The 23,497-nt window shown below is 43.1% G+C and overlaps 1 protein-coding gene across 1 annotated transcript in view; it reads right to left on the bottom strand.

Annotated features, from left to right (window-relative positions):
- Nucleotides 1–23,497, bottom strand: part of KCNJ4 (potassium inwardly rectifying channel subfamily J member 4) — a 97,357-nt gene that overhangs the window by 6,622 nt on the left and 67,238 nt on the right. The window contains exon 2 of the mRNA XM_075182948.1: nt 257–894. Coding sequence (XP_075039049.1) covers nt 257–276 — 20 coding nt within the window. The 5' untranslated portion in view covers nt 277–894. The remainder of the gene's footprint in view (nt 1–256; nt 895–23,497) is intronic.

Genomic DNA, 23,497 nt, shown 5'->3' with positions numbered 1-23,497 from the left:
TTTTTCTTGGATGTGCCTATGGGTGCATCCATTATCTGCTTAATTATAAACCTGAATATGATGATTACTTTGTCTACTGGAAAAATTTAAATAATTTAAACGTGACAGTGTTTACACCAGCTATGTTTTGCCTAAACTGCACAAGGTATTAAAGTACTTGAGGTGCTGCTACGCTGGAAAAAAAAATTGACAGAGCATCTGTATAATAACAAACACTGGCTTGGGAAGGGTGTGATTTATGGAAATGTGTTCTTACCTGCTACGTACTGTATCCATTGCCGTGATAATATTTACGGCCCGAGAGGCAGCTATAGAAATCTCTTTGCAGCACAGAACTCTTGTTAGCTGAGGCCCTTTTGGGTGTCTATCCAATGCCCTTCCAAAGACACCATTGCAGATTAGAAATCATGCCAAATTTTTGGAATCAGTATCTCTTTCTACACTTTCATTTTTAGTTTTTTTGTTGTTTCTTGCCTAATTTAATGTGCTTTTTTTCAGTGATAATATGATTCTGGATTCTTCTTTAGTAAAAGTGAATTGATGATAACAGTGTGGTGTTTGAAGTGGGATTTTGAGGTTTGTAGTCTATTTAGTGCATACAGTCCAGATTTTATCTTTTCAAAGAAGACATTTAATTTGAGAGATGAATTCCTATAATCTTCATCATAAACTTAGTAACATTGTAAATAGAAATCCTCTGAAAACTTTTAAATGCTCCTAATGGTGTGAGAAGTAGGATTTCCTCAGCAGCTTTCTTAGCGCAGTAAAAGGTGTCCTTTGTAGTTCAGCATGAAAATCTTGATATTGGTGGCTTCTGTGCTACTGTAAGAAATTACCACATATCCTTAGCAGCAGAATCTCAGACCACCCTGTAGTCGATAATCCACATTCTCACTGTAGGGAAAAGGAAAAAGAAAATAGCAACAGATAAAAGAAATAGCAAGCCAAATCCTTCTAAAAACCATCTGCTGTAATGTGCACAGTGGAGAACGTGGGTTATTTTTATCTGTTTCTTCATCTTCCAGTTGCATAATAATTCTTGATAGACATTACTGCATATGGATATGGTTTTTAAAGGCTGGGAGAAAAATCACAAGATATTAAACATCCTGAAGTTACTGAGTACAAGAGATATTAAAGTAATATTTGACTTCCTTTAATTTGCAATGCATCTTAATATTTGTTACTCTAGAATAATTACCTGTAGTTAATGGTAGATGACTGGTACTTTAAAAACACAAATAAAAATACACTAGTTAATTTAAAGAGCAAGTACATTGATTTATAAATAAAAATAATTTCAGTATGATCAAATTGTGTGTTGAAAATCAGATACAACTTGTATAAAATATCTGGTAAAATCTTACAGTCTGTTACATATTAACTCTTTCCACTCCATTCCGTCCAGAGACAGGTTGCCTTACTAACAGAGGAGTTATATTAGACTTACAGACTAGATAAATTGGAGTTGTTTACTTGGGAAAAAGGTGTCCTAAGCTGCACATACACAAGTCTATCCTGCTGCTTGAAGTTAGTAACAACAGGTAACAGGACTTGTGCCCAATTTAGCTACACAGAACCTTCTGGACCATTTCTGGCATGACTAGGACCTTTTAGTTTTGACACATGATGACCTTACACACAGACTTATAGTTGTGATCTGCCATCATCTGCCGAACACATATGCCAACATGCTTCATAATGATATGATCAATCAATTACTATCAGACATTATAGTCATGCAGGCTATGGTATATTGTCCGATATCAGCTGCAATGAGCAAGTGTCTGTAATCAGCATTACAGGTTATCTTATTGATATTTACAAATGTATTAAAATACTTTCTGGGTTTATATTGAACTCACCATTGGTCTGAAAATACTACACCATTCTGATATTTCTTTTTTCTTTTATATGAGTGTACAAGACTGGAGTGAACGCACATGATCTAAGTGAAACAACCCAGAAGCTTGTATTGATGAGCATCTGTGAATTATACATCATGTACGCCTTTTACTTACACCTATTAGTTTTTTTGAACACACTCCTTAAAATACTACACTATTAGGCGCCCTTGTGTCCTTCTTCTTTGTTTCTCATATTCAAATACTTGTTTAGCAACTTTTTATTCTCAGGACTGTGCAGATGACAAAGGCATTTACTGCACTAAGGGGGTTATTTTGAGTTCATCTGAACTTACACAACACATGTAGAATTTAGGCAAGCATGATTGTGATGTAAGAAATTCCTTTTATTTAAACTGATTTTCTTATGTAAAATGATGTAGTAAACACATGCATAGACCTTCAGCAAATTGTCAATTTTGACAGTTGCTCTTATTACCCAAGATCACCCAGTCTATGTATAACTTTATTTAGCTTTAATGATTGCTTAGGAGGCCTTCAGTCTTCTAATTAACAGAAAGGCAAAAATTGTGTCTTCACAAATAGGGAAATGGTGGCTGTGATGCCAGTGCAACAGTGCAAGTCTGAAAAGAAGTTTTGCACTGGCCGATGGGAAGAGTTGGGCGGAGTGAGCATGTTCCTTGCAAAGAATGGAGTAAGCGCACTGGGGTACCTAGTGCAAAAATGAGATTTCATTTTATGGAGCGAGATAATTGAAATGAGATAAAAAGGGCAGCATATTTTATGGAGCATTCCTCGCTGTGTGGAGTGGCCAATGGGCATCTGCAAGAGGACTCGAGTTTTGTACCAGCTCTCAGCTGGAGAAGGAGAAGATTGGATTTCATATTATACTTTTAAATTGATGCATTATGCGCCTTCTAGTTCCGCTGAAGCATCTCTTTGCTGCTTGCTCTGGCTGAATCTTTCTTGACTGCTTACTGTAGATCAGGACTGCTGTCAGAGGATTGACTCAGGAACACTGGCCTCAACACGGGACAACTGGTGGATAGATAAAAGTGTGGATTTTAATCTGGTTCATCAGAGAAACACAGCAGGCATCATCACTGGAGCAATACATTTGCTCTTAAGAGTTTTTCCAAGTGCATATAAGAATACTACAAGAATTAAGCAGTCTATGTGCTACTAGCTCTTCTTTTATACTATTTTTATACAGGTGTGGAGATGGGTAGACCAGCCCACACACCCCTTACCCTGTCCAGTTTAACCCTGTTTTTGGTCCATTAGGTGCAGCAAGGATAATTTACATTAACTAGAGTAGCGAGGTATGTACACTCCCTCCCCTGTGCAGGAGGCTCAGTCCCCTCTCGGTGTTGGCACCAACATGGGTACTGAATGTCTCTATTTGCCACTGTAACTCTGACACTTGGACCAGAGACTTCGCTTGTTTTGTGGCAGTCGCTTCCCCATGCAAGTGACCCTCTCTACTCGGTCGCACTCTTCCTTGCCATACTATATTTGCTCACCTTCACTGGTCATGCAAACATGTTGGGTTCCTGGACTGGTGTTGGTAGCACAAGTCTGCTGTACTTGGATGTGGGATACTGCATCCCTAGATGTCCAATTTTCCCACAGCCTTAGAACTTTTTTCTCTGTCACGGGCTTTGTTGGTCTCTGATAGGTACCAGGGACAGGACAGAGCAGTAGTTAGCTAGAAGCCTCAGGTGAGTAAACTTGCTTGGGGGGAGGGGGAATTGGTTGTTGATAAGTAAAGGAGTCTTACCCAGGTGGCACAGTCCTTTGCGACTGGCTGTAGCTGGACTGGTGCTTCTGTCAGGCTTCTCCTGGACAGCCACATACTAGTCTGCTAACTGGGCAACATCACCCAACATGGATGGCCCCTGGTCCAGAACCCATTCCTTCACCACCGATGCAAACTGGTGATGGAACTGTTTCTGTCAAAATAAAAGGACCATTACTGTGGCTGGGTCCCTGTATTGTCCAGACGATGCACATGTGCAACCATCTATAAATGAAGCTCCATCACCAGGAGGGTTAAATCACTGGCATTAGGTGCTGCATGAATTAAGTGATTGTGTAAAGTGTATTCAATAAATAAAAATGTATTTTAAAATGTGCACTGCGGTGCCAAGAGAGTAAAACATGTTGCCGTAGCAATGTACGGGTTAACCCCCAGTGTGGGGTGTCGAGGGAGGAAAAATGTTATTTGAATAAATTAATGTATATATTTAAAGAATTAGTGCTGTAGCACCAATAATTAATCGGTGCCACAAGGGTTAATTCCCAGCTCGAGGCACAGACAGTGTAAAAATGCATTGAGGTGTATATTAAATGATTAAGTGCTTTAATGAATATTTTTAATGTGTAGGTGCTGCAGCAATGGTAGTTAACCAGCGTGCAGCACTGAAGGGTTAACTCCCAGCTCTGGATAGGCTGCATGAATCAGCGTGGATTGGTTAAAGGGATAGGATACTGGATTACCTCCTGCCAGGCTATGGGTCCAAAACTGTATAAAAAAAAGCCCTGTTTTACCCTGAAAAATATCAGTCCATTTGTAACTTCTGAATCGCTAGTACCTCAAACTTGTGCGCAACTGTCTTTATTAGGACTACTTGAGCTAATAAAACTTCACTGTTTTAAGATCCTGCTTTGATGCCTACTTACCTGGTGTAATACCTGTGACCTACAGATTAGTCCAATCTAATCCATTATCCAGCTGTTCTGAGGTTGGGATGCAGCATCTAGTACCAGTGCTCTGCCTGCTAATCTGCAGCTATGGCCAGTGTAAGAGGCCAGACGGATCCATTCACAGTGACCCTGATCTTAAGGACGAGATCAGGTGTTCCAGACCAGGTGCCCAAAAATGGGGTGCAGCAAGAGATACCTAGAAAGAAGCGGTTCTAGATGCCTTTGAAGGAGCCTAGCGGTGGCAGCAGGTTAGAGGGGCACATTTGGGATAAAGAAAGGGGACATGGCAAGGCAAGCCCAGCTGGTCCCAGGCAACACGAACAGGGTGGTATAGGAGGTCCGTCCTGTCACAGTTACCTCTTGTCCTGGATCTGAGTGTAATATTCCTCCACCCATTAAACCATAAATTGTTGCAGCTCATTTACAAACTCCTCATGGGTGATATAGCTCACGTTGACTGTCCCCAAATGTTTGCCTGTACATCTCCAGCCTGGAAGCATAACATTTTACAAGGGCCTCCTTTACTACATCATTGTACGTACAGTCCTCAGGGGATGTACCTGCAGTGTGAAGACCAAATGCTTCACCCTGTCCCTCTTTGGCAGGTCATGAAATCTTTAGGTCATCTCAGACATCTGGAGGTAACTATCAATGACCCCAATATTGTCCTCAAATTTTGGGAAAGTGTAGATACCTTAAGTAGCTGTCCCTTGTTCACTGGGTGCTGTAGTTCTGATGCCACCTTGGTGCTCCATTCCTGGACAACAAGCATCTGCTTTGCTTCAATTGCACCAGCCCCTAATGCCACCAACTAAGCCACTTTCTTAGTGAAGTAGTACAGTCCTTATTTGGGGCTATAGGAGCAGGTGTTTCCAGTTCCACAATTGAGGCACACTGCTTATTATCCTCCTCCAAAGTCCCAGACTAGCACCTTTCTAATCTCCTTGTCACTCACCGGACTGTGAGTGCTACTTCTCGTGTGTTTAGGAACCGTGGCCGTCCACCATCCTGAGGGTCTGCGCATGTGCAGCCCTTTTCAAACCTTCAGTTCATGTTCCTTTTAGTTAATTGGCTGATCAGGCAACACTCCCTATTTAAAGCACCTGAGGTCAATACCTCGTTGCCTGATCTTGGAGTCTCATTCCCCATGAGCCTCTGAAGGTGTTCCTGTGTTTCCTCGTGTGTTCAGCTCCTGCTGATTCCTGTTGTTCGTTTGTGGTTTCCAGACCACTTCCACTCTCCTGTGTTTCATCGTGACTGTGCCAGCTGATTCCTATCCGCTGCCTCTGTGCTACTACAGTTTCCAGTCCACTTCAACTCTCCTGTGTTTCATCGTGACTGCACCAGCTGATTCCTATCCGCTGCCTCCGTGTATCTACAGTATCCTGCTCACCTCAACTCTCCCGTGTTTCATCGTGACTGTGCCAGCTGATTCCTATCCGCTGCCTCTGTGCTACTACAGTTTCCAGTCCACTTCAACTCTCCTGTGTTTCATCGTGACTGCACCAGCTGATTCCTATCCGCTGCCTCCGTGTATCTACAGTATGCTGCTCACCTCAACTCTCCCGTGTTTCATCGTGACTGCTCCAGCTGATTCCTATCCGCTGCCTCCGTGTATCTGCAGTACCCTGCTCATCGCAACCCTCCAGTACTCCTTGTGTCTGCAGCCAGCTGATCCGCTCTCCGTGCTTCTACAGTGTCTCCGCTTGGGTCAACTCGCCTGTCTGCATTGGATCAACGCTCCGCTGCTTCCATCTCATCTAGACCATCTCTACTCTTCAGCGTTCTCCAGGTGTCCAGTTCGATATACTACTGCTTCCTGAGTATTGTTTCCATCCCTGCTGGTCTACCTACCTGTGCGCTGCACCTACTTGATTACCGCTTCTACCCTCCTGGGACTTCGTATCCTGCCGGCCTCCAGCCGTTCAGGTATCCCTGCACTTCTGTCTCACAGCCTGCTCTCCTGAACCACGGTATGCATACTTCTCATTGACTGTGCTGGTGTATTGTATATCTTGCTGGACTGAGTTGTTCTCCTCTGGAGTTGCCTATCCGCTGAGACTATTACCATCATTTGACTGTGTTACCTTTTTGCCTGGATAGCTCTTGTGACTTTGTATTATTGTGCAGTGCTGTTCAGTTATTACTATTTGTGCATATCATCGTGGGATCAAGTTCAGGGTGCCCGTGTATACTCTGCATTGCATTTATCTCCCCGTGCTCTTCCTCACATATATATATTCAGTGGTACAACTTGCTAGAGGCAGACCACTGTTCCCTGTTTCCTGAGTCACCCGGTTCCAGTATCCTTTCATATAGCAGTGGTACAACTTGCTAACGCAGACCACTGACTTCCCGAATACCTTCACCTGGATTCCATTCCCTCACCTAGACAGTGGTACCACTTGCTATACTCAGACCGCTGACTCTCATCACCTCCTCGTTATTTCTGGACATTCCTCCTCACTATAGCAGTGGTACAACTTGCTATCCGCAGACCACTGACTACCCTCACGTTTCCTTGTCCGTCCAGTTCCTCGTGTCAATTATCTACATATTACCAGTGCTGCTAGTCATAGACTTTCCACGAGCATTCTCTTACCATCTGCTGTCTCCTGTTCCGCGATCACCCCGCTACCAGAGTATCATATTACCACCTATACTGCTCTGGTAAGTCCATCATCTGGTGATACCTGGGTAAAGACTCCTAGTGCCCGTGACACTCCTCCTTTAATGTTCTAAGAGCTCAGTGCCTTGCAATACTGAATCCTGATTTCCACCTTGGACATCCCATCAAAGTTGGACATCTGATGCATACCCCTGTGCAGCAGTTACTCCTCTTATGAGTAACTTGGTTCTTTTGAAGCTGTGATATTCAGATAGCAACATGGGTTCATACCAATGCTGGCAGACAGCTATAGTGTTGACGGGATGGACTTACTATGCCATACCTCTATACCATTTTTTTTCAGAGATCATTGAATACTCCTATTGGAACTACTTAGCCAAGTAAGCCACTCACACCAAAATGGTGTCCCCAGTTCCAGGAGAATAATTGTTGCCACCACCATGCTCCTTTACCCTCACCTGGAACTCTTCATACTTCTTCGCCAGTTGCTGTAACACCTCTTTGCTGGTTGCTCATTGGTGACCACTGATGGAGGGTCAATACTCTAAGCAGTTTGCAGAGCATTGACTCAGGAAAGTTGTGTTTAGCACAGGACAGCCAGGGAATGGATTCAAGTGTGAGTTTTTATCTGTTGATCACAAGACTTCAGCAGGCAATACCACAGTAAGAGTCAGAGTTTAATAGTATTAACTTTATTAGCTCAGTCTCATCAAAACTGTTCCATTACATAATGTGTGCTGATGCCTTTATTAATCCATGAAATGCAGTCTGCACATTTTACATTAAATATAGTGACAGGGGGCCATGCCCCCTTTCCATGGAGGAAGCCAGAGAGCTCAACCCCTCTCTGCGCTGGTCCCACTTAGTCAGGACTGGGAGATCTAATATTTAGGTCCAAGGGAAGGGTGGGCCCTGCCTTAGTAATAGTTACCCTTTTGAACAGTGCGCTTCTTCAGATTTTTCCACCTCCCGCACACCAAGGCACACTTTTAGTTTGTGGGTACATATCCTGAGAGTGCAGCATACGCATACACCTTGATGTGCACAGGGCTGATCATTTAGGGCGGCACACCAATGCAAAATCAAGGTGTTTTGTCCTACATACCCAGTGTGTGGGTATGTAGGATATATGGGTATGTGTGGGTACTGTATGTAATTATCAGTTGCGCTATATAAATAAATGGTGCTGATGATAATGATGATGATGAGTAGAAGGTGACATTTTTATGGACTTTTCTTTTTTTCCCATATATATATATGATACATTGCACTTCATGATATCATATATCCTGTTCCATAATAATTATAATAATAATAATAATAATAATAATAATAATAATCATAATATTACATTTGCAATTGCCGCCATTTGTTTCCACTAACTATATATTTTTTTTTTTAATTTACACTAATCTATGCAATGTTTTACTTCTTACATCTAATTACAGTAAAGTGCTCAACTTTTTATTAGACCTTTACACACCTTTAAACACATGATTAATATTTGATTTTTGTGTTCAGAATTTAATGTTTAGTGCTAATAATTTGATAACAGGCAGAGTTTTTGCCATTTCATGTCCAAACCAATTTTTACGGTTGCAAAAGCTTCTGTATTGATTTGAATAACTTTTATATTTTTTAGTCTTTCCAGAAATGTACTTCAAAAATATAATCAGCATGTTCTCCGAGGACATATGTGTATTTTGTTCAATGACTGTAGCAGTTACTGGGCCCAAAACATTTTATTACATTTTATTTTGGAAGCATTTTTTCCTGTTGAAGGTATATTGCAAGTACGTATGGATGCAAAGCACAAATCCTAAGTTGGTAGTAAGAGGATACAGGGCATTGAAATGGTTGTACAAAAATGTGGGTGAGAGTGACTTTTTTGTAGACATGTATTCTGCATGGCATTTGTGCTCTTTTTTGTGAGTGTGTGACATAATTTTGGGGTATGGAAGGAACCTTGGAGGAAGGAGATAAAGACTATACATTTATATATATATATATATATATATATATATATATATATATTTATTATTTTGTAGGTTTATTTTACTTTTTCACTTTTATAATTCGGGTGGGGCAGCAGTTGGTACTATTTAGTATTAACATTATTATTATTATTATCTTCTTTTTATTTAAAAAGAGCTGATATATTAGGTAGCACTGTACATTAAGCATGACACAAATTACATACAATGACATAAACAGAAGGTAAAGATGGCCTTGCACTAATACTTGCAATAATCATATAATACTAGCTGAAATGATCAATGATCTATCAATGGCTTACAAGAGACCTGCATCATCCATCATCATCATTGCTAAGGTTTCCCAGTTTTGAAACTGAATATGTTAGGAGGTATTGTAGAAACAGAGCAATACAACACCCTATAATGGAATTCTACAAAATTTACAATGTCTTAAAAGTACTGCTAGGCTAAGGATATTTGACCTGGCAATGAGGAATATTTGGATATGACAATCAGCCTGAGGATATTGAAGAATTGTGAAGAATTGTGTCTGGTGATAATCAATAAAAAAGTATTATAATAATTTGAGCTAAAGGAAATCTCAATCTCAATCACAATATTTTGTTCAATATTAACTCACAACAGCACAGGACCGACAGCCAGGACCCATCAGCCCAAAAAAATCTTCTCCCTCCTTCCTGGCATTTCTGTAACAGTTAATATTTTGCCATTGACGATAGAAGACATTTGAAATTCAGTACTTCCTACAATCAAAGCTTCTCGCGTGTCTTGAGCACTGAAGATAAATCCCTATTTGCCTTAAGGATCCCATTTAAATTGAAATAAAATAAATAGTTAGTAACCTGGTGGCATATTCCAGACCACTTTTTTTTACATTTGGTACAGTAATACAGTATCAATTGTTTATCTTATTCTGTAATTTATTATTTAATAACTTCATCTTCCACAATATAAACTTTGGATTTCACTCACATGTGTTAGTTAAGGTAATGAACTATGATACTAGGGGTCAGATTCAATTAGTTGAACATTGCGGCAGCGTGTTTTTATGGTAAAAAGTAACGCTCACTTTTGCTCGCGTCTCTATGGGGCAAGTGGATAGTTCACTAAAGAAAATTTGTGCGTAGTGTCTCGTTTCGGTGATTTGTTTTTACAATTGAATCTGCCCATCAGTGACTGATCATATGTAGCAAAAATGTGTTTCCCTCACAGACGTCACCTTCATAGGCACTATCCCATGCACTTGCCCATAGAAAATGGACACAAATGGGCAAAAATAGACACATGATAGAAGAAATCAATATATGTGTCATAGACTAAATGCACAGTTGGATGCAAAAGTTTTTTCACTTTTGTAAATTATTTATATTGCGTTTAATGTGTCCGGTGTTTCGCGTTTTAATCTTTCACTTGCAATACTAGTAATATCTAATGTTTCCTCTGAACCATGCTTTGTAAACATCTTTACACCCATACTTTAGGTGTCATCTTAATCCGCACAGCCATCTGCAAACACAGTACAGGCGCAATAAAGGCACAAATGGTTAATTTATTTTATTGCTCAGAATTGCTGTTGTCTGGCGTTCAACAGAGTTAAATCATTTGCACATGTAATGTTGTTGATCCATTACACTTGACTCTATAAGGTTAATAATTTTACCTTTTTTGTGCTTTCACCAAATAAACCCTTCTCATGAGTCAAATCGCCTGGCACTCATTTTTTTTTTGTCTTTGACAAAATTAAACATGATGGTAAACATTTTAGATTTGACACATTTCATCACAATATAACTTGTAATAACTCCCTAAATTCTCCAACATAACTGAAACCACAATCACAAGCTGATGTAGGTAAAGAACTAACAGCTGTTGGAATACTTCTGATGACAAATACACACCTGGGTCTTTGTATTGAATGACATATGTTGTCAGGTAAGGGAGTTCTTGTAGGAAGAGAAGAGAGGGGCTATGCGTCCTGATATTCTATTGACATTTCAGTCTTGTTCTAATATACTCTATGATGAAAGGAGAAGCTATAATTAAAATACAGTTTTAATATGTTGTGTAAACTTACCTATCATTTAAGTTTGCATGTTAGTTTATTTCAAAATAATTATATCTAACCAACTTTTTCTATTTGCAATTAAATTGCAATATTCAATTTATATTTAATTTTACACAACATTTACTACATATTTTGAGGTCTGGAGTGGTGTTGTTGTTTTTGATGTATTTGTTTTTTGCTGAGGTCCTTCCCTCTTAGGTCATGTTGCCGCTTGCTGTATACAAGTAATTGGGTATCCACTTTGTGTACAGCTGTCTGCACTGTCTCTTGAATGTAGGAAACACTCCAGGAAGATCAGAGAAGACACAGGGCAGGGAGATATTGGGCATTTGGAAGATAGTAAAGGGCAAGGAAGACACAAGTTACAGAAGACAATGGACATAAGAGAGACACTGAAGAGCAGGAGGACACTGGGGTGGGGGTGGGAGACAAAGGAAGAAGAAAAGAAGCAGGGCAGACCCTTAAGGGAAAGAGAAATATAATGGGGTCCAAGTAGCACTGGTAGCATAAAATAAATACATTGGGCAGCCCTCTACCTCAAAAAAAAACAACAACTCAGTAGGGAGGCAGAGACATGGGGAAGACAAAGGGGCAATCATGAGACAATGAAGTAATAGAGACAAGGAAGGAAGGGGTGAGGCAAGATTGCACTAGTATGCTTGCATACTAAGAAGGGGAACCTGTGTAGGCATTGGTAACTTGCCTATTGCCTTCAACCAATCACAGGTGTTTCCTATTAGTTTAGAATAAAACTGCCATGTGATTTGTTACCAGTGATGCAAAAATGGTCAATCATTGCATGCATTTTTATTCTTAATAGTTTCTATGAGCATCATGACATGCAATAATAGTAGAATTGCGTGTGAGATACAACGAGAGATAGATTGCTCTGATTACTTTTGATAAAAGCTGTGACCAATATAATTAGATGAAGCACCACAGGTTAATAAAGCTTACTTGGGCATTCTGAAGGGCTGGGACTCCCCTTCCACACACCTCTTGTCCCATACGGCAGCATCAAACTACCACACACGTTAGGGAGCGCAGATCCACAGCATACAGTTTTTTTATTCAGCCTCCTGTGGCTGATTACAAGGCTGCTGCCCTGACATTCTGATTAGGCAATGTAACTACTTAAGGCAGGAAGGTCTTAGTCTCCCGGCAGGTTATAGCGTGTGTGCGCCACACTTGCTGACCAGCTTCAGATTTTCCTGTGGATACTGTGATCAAATTCTGACTGATTTCTGTTGTGATCTCTGGCTAGTTTTGGACCCTGCTTGTTTTCTGATTGTCCCTGATTGTCTCTGCCTGTTTACTGGATTTTCCTTGCTTGCCACCTGCACTGGCCCTTGGCCTGTCCCTGATTATCCTGTTTGTTACTGACCCACGACCTTTGGACTGTTCCTGATATAAACTTCTGTATTCCGGTTAATGCTCCACCTCTGCACTACGGTTGCTGTAGATAAACTTTTACTACACTAGACTGAAGTCCTGGGGGCATCTGAGTACCTGTGAGCGTTACGAGCTCTACGGGAAAGGCTGCTGTAGGTGAAGACCTCTATCTATCTATTCTAAAAGTTTATCTCAGTAGCCCTCAGTTATAACAGATGCAGCCAAAGGCTTTCTTCCTCATATTGGTCCTAGATTTTTCAGAAAGCAGGATTCTAAAGATAAGATCAACTTTCCTACAGCTAACAGTAAAAGAGGCTATGTCATTAAGCTATTACGTGACCGCCCAAAAAATTACCTTTAGTTACCCTTCCTAATTAATTTTCCTAATTAATTAAATGTGAGACATATTTTAAAGTATACAAAACATTCAGGTTTTGTATACTTTCTAACATTAATAGTATAACCATAATAAAGAAAATTATTTCAAAAGCTGAGGGTGGTTTCACGGGCTCTAGGTATGGACCTATTGTGTCTAATGGTTGACACTGCATTAACTGAGTAACAGAGTCAAGTGGATGTATGGCCTTCACCAGAGACCCCTCCAAGGAGATAATGGACTAGGTAGCAAGACATCCACAGGCCTTGGCATTATATTTGCTCTGCTACATAGCTGCTGACACTGAAAGGACTAAAGACAGCCTCGGACTGGCCTGCCGGGCAGCCGGGCTATCCACCGGTAGGTCCGGGGTGTTGAAGCTCCGCCCCCTCCGCTGTTAGGGCGGAGCTTACGTGGAACACCTGACTGGCGATATCGGCGGTGACACTCTCTGCAGCTGCGCAGTGCAGAGAGCCGTGTCTCAGCTCTCTGCAAATATAATACACCTATGCTGTCTCATTCCTGAGAGTATAGATTTAGTACATCTTAATGTAATATACAGGTAAGCAATGGATTCAGGGATGACTTTGCAGGTCCTGTGACATTCCGGTTTGACCAGTGTGTTGATGGCTAGCACAGTGTTCCCATGGATATTATGACATTGTGCTTAAAAATGCTGCGTCTGCACATTTCACCGTCGCCCTGTCCCCCAAACCCACCCCCCCAATCCCTGTTCTAATCTCATGCCTAACTCCCCCTTCACTTAATATTGTGTTTATATTACACTATGTCCACTGGCTGGGACGCTTTAGGTCAGAAATTTTTAAGAAGGTACAGAAAGATTTCTATCCAAAAACTTGGTAAGCCCTTAGCCTGGACGGGGAAGGGATCAGATACAGAGAAGGAATGATTCCCTGGTGCTGTGCCCCCATCTAGCCCAAGTTGTCATTTCTAGTCACTCCCAGCATTGTACACAGCACCACATGTCTGCTGTCAGCAGAGGAACAAGCTTGGACATCTGTATTCAGTAACACAATCCATGCACATAACAGAGAATCCTTAGCAGGTGCGGGCTGGCAACATGCCCGGCGGGTGCTCAGGCGGCCGCATCACATGACACGCGATGCCGCCATGTCATTGATGACGCGGCCACATCGCGGGTCATGTGATGCTGCCGCCTGTGTGCTGACGCTGCCGCATCGCATGTCCATGGATGCAGTATTGAGGTAATATTGCATCCACGGGAGGGGGGGGGGCGGCCGGCCCGAACAGTGGTCACTCTGAGCGGCCCGGGGGACTGATGCCCCCCTGTCCCCGGCCCAGCCCGCCCCTGATCCTTAGTCACAGGTGATGTGATGGATTTCCCAGGTTTCTGCAGTGAAAGGCAAACAAATGACAGAGCAGTGATATAAAACAGGAGTGAGTAAAATAATGTCTGCTTTAGAAGCCATAGAGAGGCAAGGACAAAAACCTACAAAAGAGGCTTAGGTAGCCTCTAACTTTACAGGCTACCTGATGCTAGCCACACCCCCTCTGACTGGCCACACCCCCTCTGGTGGGCCTCTAGCGTTGCAGTCCCCCGGTGGGCCCTTCATGCCTCAGTCCGACACTGACTAAAGAGACACCAAAATACACATACATTTCGTTGTGACACACAAATGAACATAAGCCTCTAAAAGAGATTACATATTCAGTATGCCTAACATAAAATGTCACAGAATAAATTTAGAAGCATAATTTTAGGGTAACACTAGCTGTGTGAAAACATTGAAGGACATAATGGTTTAATGTAATTTTCATAGTTTAATTTTGGTTGTTTTGTGAGACCACACAAGTTTAAACTATAATGTATGGGGTATTTATGTGCTTTATACACTTCAAATTTTCACTTTTAGTAATCATATTGGGCTTAATTAATCAAGGCACGCATACTGTGTTTAGTTTTAAATGCACATATTTAGGCTCTGCAAACTCCTGTTGTCATTAAGCACGGATCTCAAGATACGTGTGCTGTAGAAATTGGTTCTAGGTCTGCTGTGGTCTACTACACAAGACGCTGCAGGATACGTCCTATACTTATGAGAATTATAAATTCACTAAAAGAAAGCACAGGAAGAAGAGGGGTTGAGCTCCGACTCGTTCGTTGGTGGGGGGGAGCTGGATAGTTTTAAAAAAAAGAAAAATACTCACGTGATTTTGGCGCCGACGTCCCTCCTCTCTGCTCTGTTCACACTGAATGTCGGGCGTGACGTCATTAAGTCACGCTGGTTGTAATTTTCTAAATTTTTTCCAAATAGGGCCTCCAACATTCCAGCAGCTACAGGTGGTGAAAGTGAGAAGAATAGGTAGGACAGTGTGTGAAATGTTGTGATTCTAGTGTGATTCTACTTCTAACTCTGCTCTCCAGCTACTTAGCCCTCCTCCTCGAGGGTCCTCCACCCCACGTCCACTCTCGCTCCCTCCTCCCCCCTGGGGGTCTCCCTGTCTTCCGCGCCCTCCTTCTTGGGCCCCGTCATTTGCGGATCCTCCCTCCCCCTTCCCCGCCCTCTCTAGCTGTGCATTGAGCGTACTGAGTTACTGTGTTTACTGTACTGTGCTGTCTCCTATTGTATTGTGATTTTGTTTGTCTCTGTACGGCGCTGCGGATGCCTTGTGGCGCCTTATAAATAAATATTAATAATAATAATAATAATTAATAATAGTGGGACAATCCCGATTTTTGGTGACTGTTCTGCCCAAACTAAGGGGCAGGCCAAGACTGTGAACTGAATATAAACACAGTGCACTCTTTATATACTACACTATGGTGCTAGATGTCCTGAAAGTCAGGAGTGCTGGGACATATGTCACGCTCCGGCAAGCGGGCACTGTACCCTTGTGTCAATGGTGTACACAACAATGCAGGGGTTTTTTTTGTGTAGGAGGGTGGCCTAGCACTTTTCACCTGCTAGGCACACCCAATGGTGCATAGTCATGCCCCAAATAGTATGACCACACCCACAGGGTGGCAGCACAAATTTTTTGGGGCCCTGAATTCCTCTTTGCAGCCCTGTGCATACGAGGCTGTCATCTCACTACTGATCAGGACTTAGACTAGCCCTTTAGCTGGAGCAACAGATACAGCAGAAATACAAGTAACGTTGAGATGGCCAGAGCTGGGTTGTACATGTCAGTGTATGCAACAATTTGACACTCTTCTGCTGTAAACTTACTACCTTCCCCACCCCGTTCATTCCCCAAAATTGTAGACTGTAGTAAGTGTCCTTTGCGACAGAGCTGCATTCACAGATGTATGTCCCCGTTCTGGGCAAAAATAAGATAAGTGCCTTGATGAATAAGGCCCATTGTTTATTACATTGTCTTTTATGAAATTTGTAAATGCAACAAATTGTTGTGTCCTTTTTATGCGTACTGGCACATGCTCAAACGAGAGCAGGGGTCTTGAAGTAGTGGTGGCTTCATAGGGTGGGTGTGACCCAGAACTGCTGGTCCCCCGACACCCTTGGGCCCAGTAGTAACCATACCCCATAGAGTTCACCAATGCGTGCATTGGGTATATGGTGTATAGATGTTTTTGGAGCAAAGATGCCATAGTCATCATCATCAACTCAAAAGATGTACTTGGTTTATGTAAGTGCAAAATCCCTCTTGTCCTGACTACATTTCTGACATCATTATAAATACCTTCCCAGATGTACTCATTCAGTGACTTTCTATCCTGTACATATATGTGTGTTAGGAGGCTTACTTGAAAACAAGTAGAGAGTAAGATTTTTGTTGGAAAAAAAGGGACTTTTAATGGAAAGCCACGACACATGGGAGCTTTACTTTATTACCAAATAGAAAGCCAAACAGTTTTGCTGAGGAACCATTGCAGCCTCCATGGAAGGATATTTACAGCTAATGGAAAGATGTGCACTTTTAGAGGGGGCTAATCCACTGACCATAAATGAAATAGAGGAAGGAAAAGAACTGAAAAAAAATCCTGATTTTCAGCAGTCAAAAGGGGTACAGTCAGGGCCGGATTGGCCATCTGGAACTTCTGGCATTTGCCAGAAGAGCCGATGGCTGTATGGGCCGGTCTGGTCCCTGCGCTTCCAGTCCCGCAATTTTTTCTTTTCTTCTTTTTTTTTTTTTTAAACTTCCGCGCGATGACGTCACATCGTGCCGACGCAGCCGCCCAGGAGCCTTCGGTAAGTTGGTGCGCTGTTTTTCTTTGTATTCCGTCCGGGGATAGTGACAGGTACTGCGGAGGGGGGCTGGGTTGGGCAATAACTAAAAGTTACTGCACGGGAGAAGTGATGTCTACAGGGGGAAGAAAATGTCTGCAGGGGGTGGTGAGTGACAATGTATGCAGGGGGAAGGGGGGGGAGTGAGTGACAATGTATGCATGGGAAAGGGGGGGTGAGTGACAATGTATGCAGGGGAAAGGGGGGGTGAGTGACAATGTATGCAGGGGGAAGGGGGGGAGTGAGTGACAATGTATGCATGGGAAAGGGGGGGGTGAGTGACAATGTATGCATGGGAAAGGGGGGGTGAGTGACAATGTATGCAGGGGAAAGGGGGGGTGAGTGACAATGTATGCAGGGAAAAGGGGGGGGTGAGTGACAATGTATGCATGGGAAAGGAGAGGGTGAGTGACAATGTATGCAGGGGAAAGGGGGGTGAGTGACAATGTATGCATGGGAAAGGGGGGGGGGTGAGTGACAATGTATGCATGGGAAAGGGGCGGTGAGTGACATTGTATGCAGGGGAAAGGGGGGTGAGTGACAATGTATGCAGGGGAAAGGGGGGGGTGAGTGACAATGTCTGCAGGGGGAAGGGGGAGAGGTGAAAATGTCTGCAGGGGGCAATGACTGTAGGAGGGGGACAATAAAAATGGCCAATGTGTGTGGGGGACAGTATATGACTATAATGTGTGTGGGGGGACAGAATATGACTATAATGTGTGTGGGGGGGACAGTATATGACTGTAATGTGTGTGGGGGGACAGTATATGACTATAATGTGTGTGGGGGGACAGTATATGACTGTAATGTGTGTGTGGGGACAGTATATGACTGTAATGTGTGTAGGGGGACAGTATATGACTATAATGTGTGTGGGGGGACAGTATATGACTATAATGTGTGTGGGGGACAGTATATGACTATAATGTGTGCTATTAAGTGAATGTGGGGCTGCTTGGGGAAAATGAGGTATATTTATTGAATGTGATAAAGAATTATTTAATGCCTGTGGGAAATGGTTATTTTTATTAAACATAAATGCTATTTAATTTCTTGCTGGGGTTGTTTGGAGGGAGGGAAATAGGTTAACTTATTAAATGGGAATACTATTAATTTAATGTTTGGGGCTGGTTGTAGGGAAATAGGTATATTTATTAAATGTATATACTATTTAATGTCAGGACTAGTTGGAGGGAAATAGATGTATATATCAAATGTGAATACTATTATTTTAATGTTGGGGCTGGAGTGAGGCCTAAATTTAAAACATGGGTGCTATATTGATTTAACACCGGTGCTGGTTGGAGTTTTCTAAATTTCATGTACCCATTTTTTTTTTCCTAATAGGGCCTCCAACATTCCAGGATCCAGACAAGCAGCAACTGATCTAAAGACACCAGCAGCCAAGTGGTGACAATGACAAGACAGGTAGGAGAGACCAGGACAGTCTGCCAACTGTCCTGAATTTGGTGGGTGACTGTCCCGCTTAGTCAGGATTTGGTCTGACTGCAAGGACAGTGGGGTGGTATGTCCTACTTCACATTGTACTGCTTGTGAAGACAGAACTGTGTACACCTAACAGTAGTGCTCACAGTATTGCCTGTGTATTTGTTGAAAATGTGTCTAATAATCATATTACATCATAGGAGCTTCCCTGTCTTAAGTGCCTAGGGCCCCCCGAGCCTTAATCCATCTCTGGTTAGCAGGAGGGAGTGGATAGCTACTCCCAGTCCCTGGATAGGACACAGCCTGCAGAGGAAGCCGAGGAGCTCTAAGTCTCATGAGATTTATTAATCTTGTGAGACTAAGAGCTTCCCTGCTCACTCTACAGGAAATTCCCACTCTGATGGATGTCAGCAGCATCAGAAGCATAGATAAGTACAGTGGGCTGGGGGTGTTGTAATGTGTTTCTGGGGTGGGGGGGTGGCATGATGGGGAGGGCCTGATAAATGTAATGTTTTATTATAATGTATGTATCAATGCCCCATGTTGACCACGCCCCCAACATAATGTGGCCACGCCCCTGATGGCACCGCTGTCCTGCTCATCAACAGAGATGGGCCTCTATGCTTGAAATGCCAGGGCTGATTTTTACTCCCAGTACGGCCCTGGGTACAGTTGATCGATTTGGGGATGTGGTGTAGATAAATTATGGTGTGTGGATGGATGACGGGCATGGTTCATTTTTGTCCTGATGTTTTTCCCCTGTAATGCTTCGGATCCCCCTCTGGCAGCATTGCTGCTCTCCCCTGCGCTATTTTCCGTATATGGCATTAGCGAATGCGCACTACAGTAAAAGACAGTCTTACTCGGGACAGCTTCCTATCGGATGCGCTGTCCCAACATGACTTTATTGGTAAATTGTCCCGAAGGGTCATCTGTCATCATTGTGATGACAGATGATACTTTACAGGGCAACGAACTGGTAAATATTAAATAGGCTGCTTAGAGCAAATTGTTGTAAAATTGAGTGAAATCTGACAAAGGTGCAGCAAGCTGAGACATACCTAGAGTGTCTCAAAGTAAAGTGACACCCAAGCAGGGCCAGAAGGGCCGATGGCTATATGGGCCGGCCCGACTCCTCCTGTCTTCATGGTAGCAAGGGGGTGCTGGCAGAGGGGTTGAAAGCCTAAGGGGAAGGGGGTGCTGGGAGAGGGGGTGAGAGAGCCAGGGGGTGCTGGGAGAGGGTATGAGAGATCCAAAGGGGAAGGGGGTGCTGGGAGAGGGTATGAGAGATCCAAAGGTGAAGGGATTGCTGGGAGAGGGGATGAGAGATCCAAAGGGGAAGGGGGTGCTGGGAGAAGGGATGAGAGATCCGAAGGGGGTGCTGGGAGAGGGGGTGAGAGAGCAAGGGGGTGAGAGAGCAAGGGGGTGCTGGGAGGGGGGTGAAAGCCAAATGGGAAGGGGGTGCTGGGAGAGGGGGTGAGAGAGCAAGGGGGTGCTGGGAGAGGAGATGAGAGATCCAAAGGGGAAGGGGGTGCTGGGAGAGGGGATGAGAGATCCAAAGGGGAAGGGGTTGCTGGGAGAGGAGATGAGAGATACAAAGGGGAAGGGGGTGCTGGGAGAGGGGATGTGAGATCCGAAGGGGGTGCTGGGAGAGGGGATGAGAGAGCCAAAGGGGGTGCTGGGAGAGGGGATGAGAGAGCCAAAGGGAAGGGGGTGCTGGGAGAGGGGATGAGAGAGCCGAAGGGGGTGCTGGGAAAGGGGATGAGAGAGCCAAAGGGGAAGGGGGTGCTGTGAGAGGGGTGAGAGAGCTAGGGGGTAGGGGGTGCTGGGAGAGGGGTGCTGGGAGAGGGGTGAGAGAGCCAGGGGGTAGGGGGTGCTGGGAGAGGGGGTGAGAGAGCCAGGGGGTAGGGGGTGCTGGGAGAGGGGGTGAGAGAGCCAGGGGGTAGGGGTGCTGGGAGAGGGGGTGAGAGAGCCAGGGAGTGCTGGGAGAGGGGTGAGAGAGCCAGGGGGTAGGGGGCACTGGAAGAAAGGGTGAGAGAGCCAGGGGGGAAGGGTGTGCAAGAAGAGGGAGTGAGAGAGCCAGGGGGAAGGGTGTGCAGGAAGAGGAGTGTGAGAGCCAGGGAGGTAGGGGGTGCAGGAAGAGGGGTGAGAGAGCCAGGGGGTAGAGGGTGCAGGAAGACGTGTGAGAGAGCCAGCGGGCAGAGGGTGTAGGAAGACGTGTGAGTGCCAGGGGGGTAGACAGTGCAGGAAGACGTGTGAGAATGCCAGGGGAGAAGGTGTTGCAGGAAGACGTGTGAGAGTGGCAGGGGAGAAGGTGGTGCAGGAAGACGTGTGAGAGAGCCAGGGGAGAAGGTGGTGCAGGGGTTTAAGTGAGAGGGACAAAGGAGAAGATGGTGCAGCGGCATAGGTAAAAGAAAGTGTAAAGGTAGAGACATCTTAAGAATGGGAATGTCAGGGATACAGCCATCATAAAACACAAGTAGTAATGAAGAATGGGAATGCACAGAAGGGACAATTCACTTATATTTTCCATACGCCCACTTCTAAATTTCCGCTTCGACCACTGCCCTCTATTCCTGCTCCTGACTGCCTGTGAGCTGACAGCGGCTGATCCCTCCTCGCCCAGCGCACCCAGTAGGAGAACAGAACACAGGATGCCATAATAAGGTAAGTTCAAATATTTTCTCGTGTGCAATGTGTTTTTAACCATCCTTTCTTGAACTGGGGGCACTACTGTGTATCCAATGACGTTTAAAACACTATGTATTGCTCATTACTGTGCTGTAATCTTTCTTGCATATTTATCTGTACAAAGATTTTTAATTAAGAGAAAAAAACATTGCTTGTCATAAATTTTATCTGATTGTGTCAATATATCTATTTATGTTTGCATTGTAAATGGTGTATTAAGCTGCTCCTGGGACTTACACACTCAGTATCTGATATGCTGTACCAATTTTTATTTGTGAATGAGTTTTTGTCTGGGCACTACTAATGATTTGTGGGCACTACTATGGCATAATGTTATTTGGGGACACTATTATGGCATAATATGAGCTTGGGGCACTACGATGTGGCATAATATGAACTGGGCGCACTATGGTGTGGCATAATATGAACTTCTGCCAAAGGCAAGTCTTTCATTGTTGAATATGATGGGAGCCCAAAGAAGTTACTGTATCGGGGCCCAAAATTCCTCTTGTCGGCCCTGCCTGTGAGTCAAGGGGGTAGACGTCTCCAGGTAAATAATCTAAATGTTTCCTATTTAATCAAACTGATGGCTCACGTCCAATTATCTCTCACCCACCTCCAATATCCCCCTTAATTTATATACTGTGTTATTTAAAATGAATAGAAAAAAGACGCATATCCAGTTACTTAAAAAAAAGTTAGTAAAAAAAAAATATTTTTCTCATTTTGCTGTAGATGGAAATACTTTTAATGTGGCCGTGTGGGTTCAAATGATCATTCAATAGTTATGTTTTTTTTTTTTAGATATATGTTTTTTTATTTCATGTGGAATGATTCATAAAAATTCTGCCATTACTATTTAATTGAGGAAAAAGGGTACCTATTACCTATATGTGTGTGTAAGTACTCTGTTGTTGCTATCTTGTGGGAGGTTTGAAAAAAGCAAAACATTGGTTTCCTACAGTGGCGCCTGTATAATTGGTGGTATTGCTGTAGTATGGGGTGGTGTGGTGGTGGCAATGTTCTAGTGTGTTTGGGGCTTAGTATTGTTAATAAGTAGGAGAGGGTATTGCTGTAATGTGGGGTTGATGCTGGTTGCTGTAATGTGGGGGGTGATGCTGGATGCTGTAATGTGGGGGGTGATACCGGATGCTGTAATGTGGGGTGTGATACCGGTTGCTGTAATGTGGGGGTGAGTGTGTGTGCAGGGTTATTTATTGCTGTAATTTGGGCACTAATAATGTATTGTCATGGTATTTATTGATGTAATTGGGGTGCTAACAATATAATGCTGAGGGTCATTAGGAGAAATAAATACCCCGACACACACTCACTCATACTACATCATATTGTACAGCACCAGCAACGCGCACTGCGCAACAATATAGTGCATGGAGCTCACAACACGTGGGCCTGTGTGCTATAAATGCCAGGTCTGATTTTTAGTCCCAGTCCGGCCCTGCACCCAAGTGTAGCTAGCTTCAAGCAATTCCATATGTTGTAATGTGAATTGTCAGTAAACATTTTATAGCGTTCCTAATGGAGGAGCTGATTAGATATATTACAATGACCATTAAATAGAGAATTAAAATTAATGCATTATTTCTAAAGTGATGTTCTGAAAACAATTATACCGTGTTATACTCAGACTGCTCTAGAACATATAGAGCCTGATTCATTAAGGAAAGTAAAGCAAAAAAAATGAGTAACTTTGAACATTGGCAAAACCATGTTGTATTGAAGGGGAGGTAAAATTAAAATGTGAGGACAGATTTATAATTGGGGTATAGCATGTCCTAGATCAACTTTTAATGTCAGTATAAAAATAAAGCTATAAAGAATTTGCGTCCTAAATGAAAAAACAACCAGTATTTTCCTTATGTACAAAATAATAAACTCATTTGCACCCTTTGCAATGTAACATGGTTTTGCCAAGGTTCAAAGTTACTATTTTTTTTGCTTTACTTTCCATAATGAATCAGGCCCATACTGTAGAGCTTCTCTTAAAGCAGTTCTGAACCTGTAGTATAAAATATACTAAATCATTTACAATAAAAATACTATATATTAAATCCAAAGGTGAATGTTCTGATCTCTGTTT

Source organism: Mixophyes fleayi, chromosome 8 (assembly GCF_038048845.1).
Source record: "Mixophyes fleayi isolate aMixFle1 chromosome 8, aMixFle1.hap1, whole genome shotgun sequence".
NCBI lineage: Eukaryota > Metazoa > Chordata > Amphibia > Anura > Limnodynastidae > Mixophyes > Mixophyes fleayi.
The sequence above is the reverse complement of the archived record's forward strand: the minus strand, read 5'-3'. Positions and strand labels throughout refer to the sequence as shown.